The sequence below is a fragment of the Lipophrys pholis genome, assembly GCF_963383615.2.
Source record: "Lipophrys pholis genome assembly, chromosome: 7".
Classification (NCBI taxonomy): Eukaryota; Metazoa; Chordata; class Actinopteri; order Blenniiformes; family Blenniidae; genus Lipophrys; species Lipophrys pholis.
In genome coordinates, this window is record NC_137638.1 from 17992492 (window position 1) to 18012076 (window position 19585).

Genomic DNA, 19585 nt, shown 5'->3' on the forward strand with positions numbered 1-19585 from the left:
CTGTCACCTCCAAAAGGTATTGCGTCCTTCATGATGGCTTCCATGTCTGATGTGAAATTCTCAAGAATTATGAGACCTTGGACCTGGGGGGAGAGTATTTTCTCTCTGTGTAATTCCAGTTGAAGTAACAATTGCATACATTCTGTTTGCCCCATGCTTTCAATCTGAAGTAGAATCAGGTTTTACCAAAGCTTTGTCGCTTTCACCAATCAACCTGTCATGGAATATTCTCAGGTATTCATTTCTCCAGACACAAACTAGACCCGTCAGATATCTGTTGAGGTTTTCAGAACTCATCCACACAATTTGCAGGCTCTCCATCAGAGGATGGATGCTCTCCAGGATCACTCCAAAGTTTGCACCATTACCAGAGTCTACAAAAGACAATGAGAACTTTGAGAGAGGTGAAGTGGTTCAGTAATCACTCTCAAGACTAAACAAAACTGACAGCAAAGGGTATCAAGTACCAAGTATTTGTAAGCATTCAGTGAATACAATACGATCAATACTCTTCGGCAATATAGCATTTATAGAGAATTATGTCTCACCATGAGGTGGCTCGAGAAAGTGAAGAGTATCATCCGACTCGAAACGGTGATGAATGAATGCAGCAACGTTTCCTTCCCGGGTGTGAACAGTGACTGAATCTGCTCTGGTCATTACCTCCAGGATCTTCTTCACCACAGACTGTATGAGCTGTTCACTCAGAGCAGAAGCGCAATCTTGCCAAAGCACTATTTCAGCCAACGAACCAGGTGCCTGGAGGAGAAAGGAAAATCAGGTTTCTGTCGGTTGATCACCTAGTTTTTATGTTTTCCTCCACCCGACCAGTTCAGTTAATAATAGGTTTTCAATTTATCATATTTCAGCAATGTAGCATAAACTCTGCATGCCATGACCTTGACCTGATAGTTCTTATATTGAGGTATTTGTTTTCTTTCAACGATACTTCTAATCTTGTCCAGGTCAAACTAACTATAGGAATTCTAATTCATTTTTGTCGTTTCTCAATAATAAATGTAATTGGAGACTACCAATTCATCACACGCTGCTCCAACCTCTCAACCATCTCTGGATTAGCGAGCAAGATGTCCACATCTTACTCCAAGTCGAGTTCAGTAATCGGATCTGATCTGCAAAAGCTTAGTTTGCACGCTTTCTTATGATTTAAATGTTAAGACACTTCATTCCATAATCCCATAATGAAATTTGATTGTCTTGTATAGTTCCAAGAACTACAAACCAACAAAAACCTACATTAAAAATTGGAGATTAACCAAATAACATGGGGATATTTTCAGTTTCATTCCCCTTCAGTCCAGTGGGCTTATCGGTTAATTATTATTAAATTAAGACAATATTCTAAACTATTAAAAAGATAGGTCAATAAATAAAGCCATCAACTTTCAAAATCTTAAGAAAATACTTCATTGCTATCCACAAAGTGTATTGGAACTGGGGTTGTACATGAGTAACTGTAATGTTACTGTGTTAAAAACAGAATCTTTCATTTTCCAAAAGAAAACAATCTTTCAATGAGCCACATGCTGATGTTTATCAACAATAAAGTTGGTGATAAAAACTTTTTGAAAGCAAAAAAGAAAAAATAAAGGACACCAAGATCACTATCAAAACATTTGCTTCACACAAAATGTAGAGTAATTTATTTAACCAATCTGTCCATAAAATCCTCACACATTTCTCAAATAGAAATCACTGATCTGATTTGCCCAGCTAAACCCGGGTACAATAAGGAATACGTGACACTTTGCAAAACAACTCAAATGAATACAATTTATTAACATTAAAGTTGAATCGACAATTTTCTTAAAGGTATTAAAGCTTGGAGTGTTTGTCAAAAAAAAAAAAAAAAAAGAGTGATTTTCAATAACAAATATATCGCAAAATCAGAAAAGAAATAACAATAACCCTTCAACTAAGTATTTAAAAATGTAGTTTTGAAGTAATCGATATTAACTCAGCATGACCTGCTTCATGAAGATTTCACACCACGTTGATCCAAATGTTGTGGCTGGCAGTACCTTTCTTTAGCAAACTCATTTGTCGGTGAAATGATGCAGACAATACTATAAGGCAGCAGTTGTGATAATCAAATCTCGTCGCCTTGGAGAAAGTCCTAAACTCAATTCTTTTCAGGCCTAACCCATGACAAATTAGAAATACAGGAAGTAAATATTAGTGCCTGGTGTCGGGACACGTCAGAAAGGGACTTACCCTCAGATTGTCCCACGTATGGGTATCAGAGCTCTTCTAGTACAGAGCAACAACAAATGAATGCTTTAAGTTTTTCATTGATGGAATGTTGAATTACACAATACATTGGAGGTGCGAAGGCAACACTGTGAATGCATGAAAAAAAAAAAAAGAGAGAAAAGAACTCACACCCCGCCAACATTCATCTGTGACCCCCATGCGCTTTAAAAATAAATTACAAAAATAATTCTGCAAAAGTATATACATCTCAAGTCACACATGCCCAAATTCTTCTCAATATTTAAAAAGGTCAAAAGGTTATTTGCTGTGAGTTGGTGTCTTTAATCTGGACCAGGAAACCTGGAGAATGATACAATATGCTGTCTCGTGGTAGAATGTCTGTAAGGCAGTCAGTGCAACAACTAGTGAACCAAAGGCTGGTTCACCACCCAGTGTATAAAAACCAGATATGCAAAACTGAAAGTAGTTACAGAAGTCAAAAGGACAGCATTGCCAACTAACAGGAAGCAAATAACAATTTATTAAATAAATTGGATGTTGATAAGAATATCACAAATAATTACTGCAAGGCTTTTACTTGTGCAGCCAAATATGATCGACCTTACTCTAATCTTTTGTTGAAATGATCCAATAATAGTACGGCTCCATACAAATAAAATCCATCACCATGTACAACAGTGCCTGACAGGAGTTTGATGGTTGGATACACCTCAAGAGGAAGATGTTCAATCTGAGCGCCACATTTTATTTCTAAATTATCCTGCAGTGAGCCAGGCTGACCACAGGACAAGATGCACTTCAACTTTACTCATGTGGAATCTGATCGGAATCGCTCCGCAGCGCAGTCTGAGCTCCTAAAACCGTCAGGAAATAAGGAGTGTTTGAGTTCAACGTTTACAAAACTCATCACACTACTACTTTTACTTGACAGACTGCTAAAAGACTAACATAAATATAAGAATCACTTTGTGATATCTCCGCATTTCATCTTTATAAGCACAGAGGCCCGCTGGCTTGTTTTGGCTCCGCTCTTCACTTAACAGGATTACAGGGTCGTCATGTCACAGCAAACCATCCTGCTCAAAGCTGGAGGGCAGGAGAGAGAAGGCAAAGGGGCAGAACTTGATTCCAGTCCCACTGTAGAATTTATTCTGAAACTCCACCCTGACGGGAAAAACAAACAAACAAACAAACAGCTGTTATGAATGAATTATAATTAAAAAGAAAGAAAGAAAAAAAAAAAAAACAACTTCCCAAGCACAATGGCTTTAAAAGTATTTGGGTTGGTGTTTATTCTTACCAGTGCAGCCGGAGAGCATGAAGAAACGCAGACAGACCCTCCATGACCAGGAGGATTGCCACAGTGAGAATGGCAAACAAACCAAATACTGGCACCAGGAAGAAAACCCCGAGATTGGTGTCCATTCGCAGTCCTACCCGCATAACCATGGACCAAAGAACCTCCGACAACTCTGGTACAGTCAAGAAAAAAGGGAGAGAAGAGAAAAGTACAAAAGTGGAACATGCGAGTTAACAATACTCCGCTGTCATTGATCAAAGTTGCTGGTTTTGTGGTATAGTTAATCATTAATATCAAATCACTCAACATTGCAGCTCTTCTTTAAGACTCAGTTGATACAGAATTTCTGCATGAAGACTGTGCATATATGCTCTGGTAACTAGCATGAGGGCCCCTTTCATAAGATGATTTAATCTGATGTTTACTAAGTTTATCAACATTACAAACTCTGAAAAACAAATCTTGGTAAGTTTGGAAAATAAGGAATGTAAAGGCAAAAATATGTGAAGTAATCCTCCGCTTTAGTACACTGCAGTCACACAAACCGGCAGGAATACATTCACACTTCTCTCGCCTGCACCTACATTCCACCACCAGGCACGCATAGCGTTGCACTCGTAACTAAATCATACAAATTTAGCAAAAATGTGTGCACATGGGCAAAAGTTTATGGTGACGTGCTGAAAGAGGGAATAATTCTAGAGTCATATTCAAGTAGTGTGGCCAAAGTGAGTTCATACAGTAACTCACATTTTTTGCATTTGTGATTGCACCAATGAACAAAGGGACAAATGATCCGCATCTCTTTTTTTACAAAGCGTCATACTCACGGGCATGTGCAAGACTCAGGGCCCAGAGCCTGAGGTAGGAGGCCGTGTTCGAGATGCAACCCAAACAATACTCTATAGTGTGGATGGCCTGATGAAGGAACTCATCCGCAGTGTTGAACTATTGTAACGACAAGAGAAAAAAAAAAAAGACTTGATTTGAGGATTGGGTAAAGAAGAAAAGGTCAGAGCAGGAGTGTTTGCTGCGCCGACCTCCTCGGTGTGGTGCTCTCCACTGGTGGAGAGGTCACTGTGACTGCTGCCCTCCTCCATATCATGGGCTCTCATCAGGTAGACATCCTCTTCACTGTTTCTCCGCACGCGCTCGTATCCCTGGGCGACACGGAGCATTTGCATATGTCCACACATAATTCAGGTTTCAGGATGATTTGAATATGTTCCTGAGGAGCGAGCGTCTCAAACACTCACCCTGTACATTCCTAAACGGTGGCTTCCATTTTGAAGCCAATAAAGGTAGAGCGGTTTCCCCAGCAGTAAAACGGGCACGGAGAGAAGAGCGAGGATCACCAGAAACACCTGCAGCCCAGTCTAGAAGAACAAAAAACCCAAAAAACAACCACGATGCTGTAACAACTTATTCATTCTGACCAACATTAGACTGAATTTGTTCCGTGGAAACAATCTGCAGCAGTTTGAATAAAGCTTCTCACCTGCCCGGGGAAAAGAGGCTGCACAGACTCGCCCTGCATGAGGAACATGTTTATGAAGTGGATGAGGATGCTGGGAGCTTGTGTGGCGGTCTTTGCAGAGAAGGTCATCCACTTGTAGAATATCATAAACACCAAGTAGCCAAACAAGCAGAGCAGGAACAGGAGCTCAGGGAGGAAGACCAAGTACAGGTTGTGTTTCTTCCTGAAGTGACTAAAGTCGGTAAATAAAACAAACGTTAACAATACTGGATTTCCAAAGAAACAAGGCAAACAAATCAACACTTACATGTGATTGTACGTGCTGAGAATGACTCCAAAGCTCATATGTATGACTCCCAAGATTACCGACATCTTCATTTTATAGGAGTTCAGAAATGTAAGACGGTTGGAAGCCAAGTTCCAAATCTACAACATACAGAGAAAGAAAAACATGATCAGTAAACCGCAGTGTTCAGCAATCATTTAGAAATCTCACAAAGACTTAGTCGGATTGTTTTTTTTCATTCCTTCATGTTAGGATGGTACAACTGTCTGTAAAGGGAATCTAATTATTACTAAATCAATTAGTACCAATTATCAATAATGCTAATTGAGTTATCAATAACCTCAATTCCAGACATTCAACTATACTTAGACAATGCCTGTCCCTGTCTCACCGATACAAACGATTGTCTAATGCAATTTACTGTATCCACTCTAGACATGACCCACCTCCACTTAATGTTACTGTAATGGGATTACACCAATTCACCTTTATTAGCTGTTTCTTTAGAAACATAATCAGAACTCTATAAACTTAGGAAGGGGTTTATTCCACGACATTGTCAGTCTGCCATGTACTGACCTCAGTTTAACTTTCTTTTAATGAGCTGTATGCTTGACTGAACAACACTGGTCAGTTTTCTTTCTTGGGAGTTTAAGAGGAAGCCGTAGCTCTCTAACTTGAATTCTAGTAATATGTGGTTATTTTGATGGAGCAGAAAAAGGGATATAGGATGGTGGTGGGCATATTTCTCAAAAGATTGCAGGCATTTCTGTCATTTACTAAACTGAACAATCACCCAACTGTCACTGTGCCAACTCTGGTCATGGAATATCAGGAGTTGGCCCTTTTGGTTTTTTGGCATTCCACAAAATTCAAATTATTTGATTCCAAAACTTGGCAATATGCACAGGGGCATGAATTGTTCTTCAAAATTCACAAAATTTTTGGAGGCAGCAGAAGTCATTACGTGTGAAATGGCCACACAAAGCATTAACATTTGTTTATAATAATAAGTTGTCACAAGCCATTCAGGAGACAGTAAAACTTTTTTCCACATGGACTTGAATATATTATGTGAATGCTTGCAATTTGATATATATCTAAAAAAAAAAAAAAAAGAATTAAAATGAAAAAAAAAAAAAAAAAAAAGTCGAAATTCTTAAAATCAATCTGAAAACCTAGTTTTGTGCTTCAAGATTCTCATCGACAATGAACTGTAGAGACTGAACTTTGGAATTTACCGTTTCTCAAAGGCATGCCTCGGGCCAAGTATGCAAGTTGTGTCGTTTGTTTTTACTCCATTAAACTGGTAGTTCTTTATGTTGGGGGACTGTGATTGGATGAGCAAGACGTGTGTATGTACAGGGTTGTGTCGGCTGTTTACTTTGTCTTATGAGGTTTTGTTATGTAAACCCCCTTGGAAGTGAGACGTTGCATCCCAAGGGCCTACCATTTCAATACATTTAAATGCAAATAAAATTCATGAAACACAGGATTACTGGTGCATCGCCGACTCACCGGGTCAATTCCCAGTGGGTAAGGTCCTGTGAAAACGCCGGTAACATTTGGATCCAGAGTTAGAAATCTGTTCCCGTAGACGTCTTCCATCCTGTCAGACACAAAACAAATTCTCATCGCCTGAACAAATCCTCAAGGTGATTATTTATTGAACTTTTCTGCAACTTGCCTACATTATTATCATATTTACAGTAGAGCCCTACGTGTCGATCGCTACTCACTTCCACTCCGTGTTAAACATAGCGCTCACATTCCACCCAGAGCCAAATATGTTGAGGGACTTTGAGAAACAGTCATTGTATATCAGACCAGTGTAGATGGAGAACAGGCCCATCATTAAAATGATATAACGTCCCTCAAAGAATGTGTTCCAGATCTGCAAGCAAAAATCAAATCGCTTACTTCACACATGGAGGCTAAAAACCGGGCAAGACAAAAGAAACCCTTCATACACACCTCGTTCCTGGTTTTCTTCAGTTTGCGATTATTCTCATATAAAACCATCCAAAAAGCAAACATGGTCATGATGATTCCATGACCCAGGTCTCCGAACATCACAGCGAATAAGAATGGGAAAGTTATGATTGTGAACGGCGCTAGAAGAGATACACAAATCAGAACTCGTCAATATGAAGGATATATACTGTGACATCACTGCAGGGTCTAATCATAGCATTATAAACAAACATGTCACACATGCAGACCAAGGGCCTAAATCAACCCAAGACACAATTCAAAACACAAAATCATTGTTTCAGTCAGAGAAGAGGACATAACGAGCAACAACAGATGGCAATAACGTTTACAGCTCACAGATCAGTGGCACAGCAAAAAAGCTATGCCTGCTAAAGACTAAAGCCTATATTGTTAGAATCAACTGACTTTTTTCCACCTCAGTCTAAAGAGAAACATCGTGACGGATAACATTTCATATAGGATGTTTTTTTCTTTTCAAAGGAATTTAGTCTAAAGATTTTATAAAACGTGCAATGAATGTGAAAAGTTGTAGCTGATGTCTGTGGGGGTTTTCACTAAAACTGAGGGAAAAACTTGGAGTTATCTGTATTTTTAAGTTTTTTCCAGATCAAAACTATGATCCAGACCAAAGATCAAATTGAGGTGTATGTGGCCAAAGAACTCATATCAGTTTGGCAGCACTGCTGTATGTTTAAGTAAAGAAGAGTTTACATAACAGTGTGAATAATCTTTAATCCTAAATACTCATCTTGGTTGAGGATAAAACTGTGGCTCCGTGTTAGAATCAATTCTAATGAAAGACTCTTCATTTCAGGTCAGCTCGTGACAAAGTGTCCCTCTTACCGGGGTTAACCTCTCCATACGTTCCCACTCCATAGGCATCCACAATGTTCTGGAAGCCCGAGGTGAATTTGTTGGTCCGGATCAGGGTGGGCGGAGTGTCACCGGTGGGGATCCGATTGACAAAGGAAGGAACCGTCGCTCCACTTTTCCTCTGGAATATCAGAATGAAATATCTTATTGGTCAAGTTAGGCGATTTTATCAGAATGGGGTCAAAGTCAGATAAGGACGGCAAAGAGATGGTGGCACATGGGAAACAATTAGAGTTGGAATTGAGCAGCTCGAATGTTGTATTGTGGTTAATTGGCTTAACCTAATCGAATTGCTGCAGTCAACTAGGGGAATCTGACAAACTATTTCAGGATCGGTTATTCTCAATCGTGCAAATACATTTTTTCTTCAACTCAAATTTACATGGGTCCCTCCTTAGAGTACAATTTGAATAAATAGTAAACTGTTAGAAACCAAGTGAAACAAAATGTAATTTTCTTTATCAAAATAAGTGCCGAACAAACACAATGTCTCATACGGAAGTTAGTTCTTGAATGAACAACTGGTCAAACAATCAGAGCTCTCGCAGGAAGTTTTTCCTCACCGAACCGTCTTCCAGCGCTCTCCGCAGAGCTGGGATGTCGTTGACGGGACACCACACCTCAGCGATCAGACACTTATTGGTCACATCAAAACTACACAGGTTCAGAATGTAGTAGATGGCCTTCATTTTCTTGACCTGGATGACCCAGGTGTAGACGGACTCTGAGGCCTTCATCAGGACTTGCCTCAGGTAGTCTTCTGTCCTGTGAAGCACCTGGATGGGAGAACCACCATGTTTACTAAGGTAAACACGTTACATATTTAAGATGGTTTTAAAATCCCAGAAGGCTCACGTAAATTTTACAACCAAATATTGAACGTCAAACACAACACAAATATTGGCAATAAATTAAGTTTCAGGTTGTGTGTTTATGTTTAAATGAGAGTGACGAAGCAAGACGAGAGGTGTGTGTGTGTGTGTGGGGGGGGGTGAGAAAAGCATGCAGAAAAAGAAAGGAGCCAGCTCAGTTTAGCAGAGGCCTCATGTTGATCATGTGCTACAGGGGGTGAGAGCAATTCTAGTTTACAGTCACAGCAGGTTGGAGCTACTTGAATGATTCACCGTGAATTGCCTCTGACACAAATCACACCACAAAGGCTTGCCAGAACCGCCAGGTTAATCTTCCAGAAAATAACTCAGCCATCCACTTTTGATCTCTGTTCTTTGACCATGAAAATACCCGTATGAAGGAGAAATCCTGCAGCTACTGTCTGAACATCAACGAGACTAACTGAGCAAAGGAATTTCTACAATGCAAAACTATAAACCTCTCGTTGTCAGGTTTGTCACGTACATGCAAAGTTTTAGAAAAACCACATTTCTTTTTCTGTCAGAAATAAACCGTCCGCATGACCAGCAGCAGTGATAAAATGTGACACGTACTGTGTGGAGGTCCTGAATGCGAGTCCTCAACCCCTCGACAACGTCACTCCTCTCCTCATTGCTACTGGGATAAGGATACAGGTGACAGTGGTAGCTGTCGAGCAAAACAGCAGGTCAAAGATATGTCACTGCATATAAAGCAAAACAGGAATGACTACATTAAAAAAAAAAATGAAGTAACTGAGGGCAGCCTGTAAAAGTACAATGTGCAGTAATTACCAGTCACAGATCTTCTTCACTTTCTGGCCAATCTGGTCTCCCCAGTAGGAGATCAGGAACACGACGCTCTTGGTCGGCTCACCCTGCAAATAGACAGATTAGGGAAAGAGGGAAATTATGTTTGCATCATCGTAGTTGCATTACATTTTAAAGCAGCTTGGAAAGTTTTCCCTGAAATCAATTGGCATAACATACTGTGTCGGGATCATCCAGATACTCCTCGACCTCAGCGTAGCTGAGGATGGTGTAGCCTTTACAAACTCGCCAAAGCATCCGCTCAAAAGCCTCAATCTTCGCCCGCTGGATAAGTCCTGAGGTGAAGCTGTAAAGTAATGAGAGGAACGTTGACATACAGGATACACAAGTTTATGTTCAATATCATCAATATGTCATTATTAGAAATATCACACACAGAATTGAAAAAGATTATTCAAATAGAATCTGGATTGTGTTCATTACAGAATTACACTAAAAAACTTGAGAAGCCTTATCTTTAATAAGACAAATTCATTACAGGATTCTCTTTAACTATAAACAGTGTTTCAACATTAAAAACAAACCTAAAGCTCAGAGCATTAAAAGAGACACACCATTTTCCGCTACAGATGTGAATTAACTCCATTTGGTTGCTTTGTCAATGTTACTCAGTCTTCTTGATTATAGCTGCACAACCAGTCCTCTCATTCAACCAAGCCTCTGCCATTCACAATGGCACTAATGTTTGTGAGAAGAATCTAATCTGAGCAGACTTTTTAAGTGAGTCACAGCTGCACATCAGTTATCGCCACATGTGAATGATTTGGCTGTTAGTAGTATTAATGAAGTGTGTCAGTGTATGAATAGAGTTGACAGAAAGTACACAGAAGAACTTATAAGAGACAAATGATTCATTTGGTTCAACTGAAACCTTTTTTTTTTTTAATTAGCTGCACTTGCTGTGCACGGACACGTCTTTTATTATACCACAAAATACCTACTGTGTACTTTTTAGGGTAAGAAAAATAAACTCTCAATTCAAACATAAAATATAGCGCTGATATTGATATATGAATCTCACCACTGACCCTAGTTTGGCTCCCAGCCTCTGCATGCTGCTGTAGTCCATCATTGAGTCTTTTTCTAGGAAGGGGAACTCCTCATACTGCACTTGTAAGGGCTCACGCTAAGAGTAAACACAAAACACAAGCTGTGATCGACAATCTCTCTCAAAACAGTAAAGAAAACCTACTGTATACATATCAACATGCAAGTACAAAGACCGCAGCTATAATACAAAAACTCCCACCGACCTCAGCGGCTCTCTGCACAAAGCTGCGGGTGATGCGCAGCATGTGTGTGTACTCCGTCAGCTCCAGCAGATTCTTCTGCAGCTTCTCTTTATTCCTGGTCACTTCGCCTAATTCCACCTCTAACCGCTGCAGCTGCTCCTGTGAACAAATAAAACTGTATACATCCAACAACAGGATGCACAGGACAAAAAGGAGCGATAACAATCAAATAACGTGAACTAACCATGATAGTCATAATGTGCTTTGGTAACGGGGCCACTGGGTTCACATCGCTTTCTGGCAGTGAGATATCTGCTTTCTTGATTTCCCTCAGCAGGTATCCTGTTCAAAGCAAACAAAAACATGTCTTGAGTATCACCACTGTCAGATGACCTGATCTCTCTTTGCCTCCAATCCAGTGTGGTTCAAAGTATCATAACTTGTTTCTCTTTTTTAATCTAATAACACAGCGTTCAGTTAGCCGAGTTCTGTATTTCCTTCAAATACATCAACAATCAGCTGACATTTCTCCTGACTGAAAGGTCACCGACTGGCCTGCCATTCAGTCCAGAGAAGCTCTTTTGGCTTTTTAAGTATTCATTACTACCAAACTTTCATCATAAATCAATATTTACTTTGAATGAGGAAAATGCTCTCATCTCCAATCCAAAGTATGGCTTTTAATCAGCTGATTTAATAAGTGGAATAGCTGTAAAGGTAGAATGTAAATAGACAAGCATGCCCTTACCTAGGATCCTCTCCATCTCTTCACATTTTTTGATCTCGTTGACGTGCTTTCGTTGAAAAGAATTAACAGTTGGATTGAGCTGAAAGGAGTGTAAGAGTACATAGAACGTAAGCACAAAGTTATTATCACACTTTATCACAAACCACAGCAACACCTGAAGAACGAGGTGTGGAAAGTACAAGCCATCTTTACAGTAGCATTTGACTTCAGCTGTGATCTGTAGGATGATTTCATTTCCACACGAGCTTGGCTGTGAGATAAGTTTCAGTTCTATGAGTTACATAAGTCCAGACCCTTAAACAAACACACTGCTGCAGACTACCAGAGTCTGTCTCTCCATTCGAAAGCTCAGCAACAAGTTTCAGAGAGAAACACCGCTGTCTCCCTGATGTTTGAATCGTGTATATTTGGGGACTCACGTCTCTGAACTCCACCAGTCCCAGCTCTCCCAGCTCACTGATGCAGTCGTACGCGGAGCCGGACTGCAGGAAGAGTTGGGCCAGACACATCTCCTCACCTCGGAGCAAAGAGCACATCTTGACAGCTGGCTCCTCCGCCGACGGGCCACTACTGTCTAACTGGAGCGGTTTCTGTGCCTTGTTTATCAGCGACTGAGTGTTAAATCCTCCCCGGTCCTTTTCATGTTTCGGCTCAGGTGATAAAATTAATATTTGACGATCATTCCGCTGACTTTACTCAGCCGAGGTGTTTCCTGTTAGCTAGCTAATTGGCTAGCCGCCGGTGTTAGCGTCGTCCAGTTGATTCCTGCTTTTCAGGGTTTTCTTTTTAAGATTACTCTTGAAAAGCACAGCAGGAGATGTTACGGTCGTCGGCGTGGTTTACCCGCAAGGTATGGGACAAACATCCTTCATAGTTGATGAAGTTTTAGACGTCCCCTGCGTCTGAAGCGATCCACGTCACTTTACTTCAGACTGTTGAACACAACCAAGTTCCACAGCAGCGGAGGTGGAACTGACCAATCAGGGCCGTCTGTCTGAGCATGCGCACTACGGAATCAACGCACCTCGTATCGACGTTCCGATCCGATACCAAGTTGAATCTCAGCCGATATCACCAACACCGATACTTTGTCAAAAACCTGAAATATGAAAGTAACCCTGACCTTGTGTGGTGAAATTATTTTCAAGTCATAGCTATTGAAGGACTCCAAGGTCTATGAGGGTCTTTATTATTCTTTATCTCAGTTCCAAACATGTTTTTATCTATATGCATCTCATTTAGTTGTTTTGTCAAGAGGTCAGTTAAGGCGAAAGTGTTCCTTTAATGAAGATATACAACACCAGTAAATTTACATCTGATTATCATATTTTCTGAAGTGAGAGTTTTGGGCTGTAATCTTTCATCCTTAACATGAGATTGAAGCCCGTCCCACCCATCCTGTAGACAAACCAATTCCAGTCTCTCCTCCTTGATATGAGGCAGTGATGCAGTCCACTGGGACCAAAACTTCATGTCATTAGAGCACCATCTTTACCTCTGTAGCAGGCCTCATTAACAAGGCCAGGGACACATAGACATAGACACCTACAACTAGACATGGACAATAATTCCCATTGTGGTCCTGGTAATGAGCTCCAGCATTATTGGGGCATTTATATAATAGTATGAGCGTCTGTTTTTTCACGCATGGAAAAAAGAGTAGTTGTCCAAACCAGAAGGAAAAAAAGGCAGAAATAGTAAATTTTTTTACTTTAAAGGAATACAATTTTTTTGTAAAAAAAAAGAAGTAAATAAATAAAGTAGCCACAGTAAAGTAAATACTGATAATTTAACATAAGAGTTAATGCGAAAATAGAGAAACTTGGTATCGGAAGAATTGATATTTAGTGTTGACCTGCACATGTTGTGAGGAGAGATTTAAGCCGTCAAACAAAATGAGTGCCACATATGAGTGCCATATGAAAAAGAAAATTTTTACATGCTTGAAAAACGAGTAGGAAGAAGCATAAGCTTATTGAATCCTACCTCGGGTCCGGTTAGTATGTTTTGATCCTGTATGCATGTTGTTGTTTTTTTTAACAATCTCATACTCATAAACTTGAATAACCGCAAAACAAAACAAAGAAAGCAACCAGCAAGTAAACAAACAGATATATTCACAGAATGTAAAGATAAATAATACACTTTCCACCTTTCTTCTTCCCTGTACTTTGTGAAGTTTGAACGTTTAAAGGTAATCTACATAACTGAAACCAACTGGAGATTCTTGCTAAGTCAGAGTTAGCCATAGCCATAGATGTTGAGATGTTTTTATTTGGGATAATTTAGTTTATATCAACATCTACAACTGAGCAATTGATAAATAAGAAATAGTTGTGGTCCTCAATTTTGTGAAGAACTCATTTCTGTCAAAAGGTTAATAGCGACAACCTCAGTGGAGTTACTTCTTATTATCTGCAAAGAGTAATTGGCTGGTGGAAATGTCAGTTTGATGATCACACTATACCAACTCACACACGTGATACATGAGAAAGAGCGCCAGTCAGTAATGGTTTTTGTAATTGTTGACAAATCACAAATAGCCTAAGAAATAATTGTTACATTTGGTCAAAAAGAACAGAGAACAAGGAATCTGTGCCGCAAATATTTTTATTACAAAACAACTATTTACATTACCAAAATCATAACTACGACAAAAACAACATAATTCAAAAAACCATGTGTAACCCTTACAGTCAGTGTTCAGCCTTTCAAGAGTGTCTTCTACATTCTCTTAAAATCTACAACGCAGCGCTGCTCCACGCCTGTCGGATTTGCCTCCATGGAGTTCCCAGGATCGAGGCAGTGATGAAAAAGAAAACTAAAATCATTCCTTTCGCTAGCGCCAGATGATATGGTTCACCTGAGGGGAGTAAAGATACAATGAATCATTAATGGTTCGGTCAAAACCTGTCACTCTACTCACTGATGTGTTCCTGGTATAGATGCATTACAAATGTAAGATATGGAAGTAGAATCTTCGTTTCTCAACATACAGGTGTACAATGTTAAAATGCTGTTTTTAAAGGTGCCATTGATGGCATTCAGACATGAGCTTGTATTACTTTAATAAACTTTATTGATAGCAATCATGGTGTTGATGTGTTGAATAAAACCATGGAATTGACAGAAACATAAAATGTTTTCTCAACATTAGCAATTTCAATGATTTCCGCAAAAAAAAAAAGAAAAAAAAGAGTAGACAATTTTCCTTGTATTAGATAAACATCTACCTGTGTAATACTTTGTAACGGGGAAAGCGAGCTCAGGCCAACACACATCGTTCCTGTTACAGTCATATTCTGTGAAGTTGATCTGAAACCTGCAGGAAAATTGTCAAAATACAAAGTTAAGTGCCACGTTACAATGGGCGAGGTCGCACGTCTGATGTATTTCATCTGGCTTAACATGTCTCCTTGTAAGATCTGCTTGACTAAGTACCTGGTTGTTGGTGGTCTGGTTTTGATTGGAATGTCAATAAAAGTGACTGAGGATGTGACGGAAAACATCCAAGTTTCCATTGGATCGCTACATGCAGAGACTTCCCCGCCCCCACAGTCCGGGGCCCAGGTGGACAAGTCGTGACTAAAAATGAACAGAACGGAACCTTTTTTCACGCTGATTTGAAACACATTCCAATACACACAGTGAGAAACAGTTCCTTCACCGGATCAAATGTTACTTGCACATTAGGGAGGATTTTGCAGCAAACACACACACCTGACTTGCACACCCTGAATTTCCCTTTGAGGCATTCCTTTTGCCGTGCCAGTAATAACACTCCAAATTTGGATATGCTGGTGGGCTGGAATACCATCACAAGAACCTGAAGTCTCCTCAAAGGCTGTGCTTGAGTTCACCGTGTCAACTGGAATAACGTGTTTTGTTAAGCATTTGATTAGAAATAAAGGTGCAGTATATTTGAAATATATAATATTTATTGCACATTTAAACTGTGTACTTACATCTTATATTCACCCAGTCTGTCATAGTTAAATTATCCGGGTTACCGATCTTTGCCACATACTCGGCTGTGATCAAAGCTGTTTGAAGAGTAACCACAGTCTCTCTAGAGGACAAATAAACATTGTGTTTTAAATTTAATACAAATACATACCAAATATATCAGCATGTTTGGAGAGTGAACTCAAGCTGGCCTACTGACCTTAATAGTGCGCACTGAGTCAGATTCTGTTGACTGACAGGTAGCACACATCCTGATGTTGAATTTACCCCAAATAGAACCTGTTTCTTCTCCGCAGTGGAACAAAGTCCATCGCTCACTGGTGGCCAAAGCAGAACATAATGATAATTACCATATTTTACCATTAAGCCATTTACAGCATGTCAGTACTTAAGAGCATGACTTTATGGGTGGTACCTGGTTTCCAAATATTGACTGATGTTCTCTCCATAAAGCCAGTGTTGTTGTCCGAAGTGTTAATTATCCCAGCAATAACAGGCCTTCCCACCTGATAGCCTGCCATTTAAAATTTTTGGGTTATCACATGTCACATAAACTGAAAATGCTGTAATATCTACAATTGGTTGAATACTACTTACACTACTAGAACGAAAGTATTATATCTTGCTCTCACCTGGATTCCCTGAGTTGGGTTCACCATTAAACTCTCCATTCAGGAACACAGCAGCATATCTTGTAGTTAACATTGCTGTTAAAAAGGGAAATAAAAGCAATAATGCAGCAAAACTGCAAGACAAATATGAAAAAACTTTGCTTGCTGTCAAAATCATTGGAAAGCATAAGAACTTACCATTCTCACTGAAGGTGATACTCCCCACAGTGCGCGTCAGCGTGACACCTGTCATAACATTTTCTTTCCAGTAGAATTTATAATCCAGGACTAAAGTGACATTTTCACACACCACCTTTTGAACTTGAGATGAAAATAAGTCAGTGTTAAAGTTTATTTTCATTTTAGGTTGCTTCATCAATAATGTCTTGTCTTTAACGTACCCGAAGAGGAAGGGGAGTTGCTTTCATATATGAAGGACGACAAGTCAGTGGCCACTTCATCGATCACTTCCACCACAACATCACCTGAAAGGTTGAAGTATAAAGACGGCAATTATTAGAAAAAAATACACCATATTAAAAAAGTGCTTCAGTATGTGCACCAGGGAAAACATACCCCCTTCCCCATTCTTCAATGTAATGCTCAAATCTGTTTGTGACGTTTGTAAGGGAACTCCAGTTGGACAAGAGTGAAGCAAAGTCCCACACTTGATGTCAAAGTTTTCCAAAAAAGCAACAGGGGCATTGTTTACGCACTGTCCGAGAGCCTTCTGTGGGTCACAACAAACAAACACACACACACACACAGTTGAATCGCTGACAATAGATCTTGCGCAAATTATTGAAAGATGTATTAAAAAACATACAGACACATTACCTGGGGAATAGTGAAGAACTTGTCATCGAACTTGAAAATCGGACTCCCTTGTATGAGAACATTGACAGGCACTGGAGTCGGCAAATCGGGTATTTGAAATGACGGGCCAGGTCTGGATGCACTAGACAGGTTCAAGGCCAAGATGAAGAACGTAAACATGATACAAATGCATCATTGAAAATGTGAAAATAATAATAAATTCTTTCTCACATTGTGGCTCCTTGGTAAAAGAGTCCAAGGTAAGGGTTGTTTTCCGGTGGAGAGTCAACACATAAAAATGGAAACCAGTCTGGAGAGTTTTGAGATGACTGCACAGAACACTGATAGTCTGGGACAGGAGAAACCTGGCCGCCAAAAGGCCCCGGCAGACACTGGGACACAAACAGCTTCAAATCCTCATCAGAGCAGTCCTGTTGACAGAGAAACACAAGTGAATCCTTGCTGAATAACGAGGAAACAAATCTGAACTCTGATAAAAAAAACAAAAAACTGAAAAGTCAGAAATACCTTATCACAGCAGCAGCGGACATCACATACTCTGAATGTCAGGTCACAGGGACAAGTGCCCAAAGGTTCATAAACTTGGTTTGGAATAACTGTCTTGTTACCTGAAATCAAGGTGATGATTCATATATTTAAATTCCTTAATAGTGTTGACCTGTACCATGAGCGATGATGATGGTTAGACAGAAGCTTCATCCAAATTACCAAATCCGTTATTAGCAGGGACAAGCCGTGCGTGTATCTTGACCTGGATCAGCAGTGACGCCCGGGCTGTACCATTCACACAGGCAGACATCTGAAGAGTTTCCAGCATACACAGTGGCCTCGGACAGCAGTCTGAGTTTGTGTCATTCTCACTACACAAACGCAGACTTTGATTGAGCTTCAGCTGGACTCGAATCGTATTCTGAAACAACAAATGAAACAAACTTGAGCATGTATGAAATAAGTGTTCACACATTAAATTGATGATTGCGGTAGGCATTCCCTTTTAGTGAACGCATACATTCAACGAGTCGCTGTTATTAAAACATTACTCTCAATGTGTCACCTTTCCCAGATGCTCCCGTGTGAGCCCCCACTGCGTTGCTTCGGGTACACATGATGGGGATCCGATGCTTCCTGCGAAGGAACACGAAACATAGTCAACCACAAAGTGAATCTATAAAACAATTTCAACGATCCCAGCACATAAACTTCGACACGGTCTGCAGAGGGTTTGGTGTGTTGCTGTCGTTTACCTGTGGTGTTGGACGGAGAAACTGTCCTCAGATTCAGAGAGACATCCGAAGATTTTCCAAGCAAAAAGGCGCTGATCACCGGTCCCGTTGTCGTCACAAAAGAAGGCTGGAAAACTGTTGAAAGGACGATTACATTGTGAATACAGCCCGAAAACCACAGTAAACTAAATATAAATCCCCAAATGTATCATGAACAGTTTAGCGTCAGTCCCTTCCTGTTAGCCAGGTACATACCGAGAATATTCTGACAGCGGGAGAACGGCGAGAAGAATAAAACGCCTATAAACTGAAGCGTAATGACTGTGGAAAGTGTTTTAACCTCAGAATGAGCCATTTCATTTGCCTCACATTATGAAGTCCCCATATTTGTAAACTCTTCCTGATGTCATAGCAACAAAGATCTATACCAATCACATTCCGGGGATTTCTTCCTCTGCTGACAGCGCAGTACCAAGTCAAGGCATTTAGCGCCCCTTTGCGGTCTGGAGCGGTAACGCATAGTTCAGCCAAGTAAAAGAGCACACGGGTTAGTTTGAATATTATTCACACTCTTACAGACAAATAAAAATGGAAAAATAGCATAATTTCAATCATTAGCCCAACAAACTTAGAAAAGTTTTGAAAATATTAATCACATATCCTCCCAAAAACATACATATAGCTATGTAAAAAGAACCTTTGAGCTGAAAAACGGGTAAACTATATACTTCAGATTTTTAACAATTAATAAAACAATTCCTGCACTTACGTTAATCTACATGACAATGTTGTTACAACTGAGTTACAATGACATTTACAGTGACATTTAAAAAAATCTGCATTTTAATAATAACTTACAAGTTCTGTCCTTTCTTGTGGATCCTTTCTGTATTAAGTTTGCATGTTCTCGTTCCGTGTTGATTTACTCCGATGCGCACGCAGGTTACATGAATTGGTATCTGACTGTAATTGACTATAATTCATTCGATGAAGCAGGTGTTGTAGATGGATAACCAGATGACTAACTTCTCTTTCACCCACCAATCTACCCATATACCTGTATTCTTTACGTATTAATTGTTCTTCTATATTATAATGTCCA

General features: G+C 39.9%; 2 protein-coding genes across 2 annotated transcripts; both read right to left on the minus strand.

The window, feature by feature from the left end:
* Positions 1-1623: 1623 nt before the first annotated feature.
* Positions 1624-12808, minus strand: atp6v0a2b (ATPase H+ transporting V0 subunit a2b). The gene is made up of 20 exons (XM_080466991.1): positions 12266-12808; positions 11847-11925; positions 11343-11440; positions 11120-11257; positions 10895-10992; positions 10026-10152; positions 9831-9913; positions 9612-9705; positions 8730-8942; positions 8137-8287; positions 7273-7412; positions 7038-7192; positions 6817-6907; positions 5320-5438; positions 5034-5244; positions 4792-4911; positions 4576-4695; positions 4366-4483; positions 3536-3707; positions 1624-3399 (listed from the first exon to the last, which is right to left on the minus strand). The coding sequence occupies exons 1-20, from the start codon at positions 12380-12382 to the stop codon at positions 3297-3299; spliced, it is 2547 nt and encodes an 848-aa protein (XP_080323117.1). The 5' UTR covers positions 12383-12808; the 3' UTR covers positions 1624-3296.
* Positions 12809-14439: 1631 nt separating this feature from the next.
* tctn2 (tectonic family member 2) lies at positions 14440-18896 on the minus strand. Its single transcript, XM_080466842.1, has 18 exons — positions 18739-18896; positions 18505-18618; positions 18315-18385; positions 17969-18170; positions 17768-17868; positions 17471-17670; positions 17261-17381; positions 17000-17153; positions 16825-16908; positions 16622-16744; positions 16445-16519; positions 16228-16326; positions 16012-16129; positions 15812-15915; positions 15567-15714; positions 15288-15431; positions 15080-15168; positions 14440-14709 (listed from the first exon to the last, which is right to left on the minus strand). Exons 1-18 carry the CDS (start codon positions 18836-18838, stop codon positions 14588-14590), a joined length of 2169 nt encoding a protein of 722 aa, XP_080322968.1. The 5' UTR covers positions 18839-18896; the 3' UTR covers positions 14440-14587.
* Between the last annotated feature and the right edge of the window lie 689 nt (positions 18897-19585).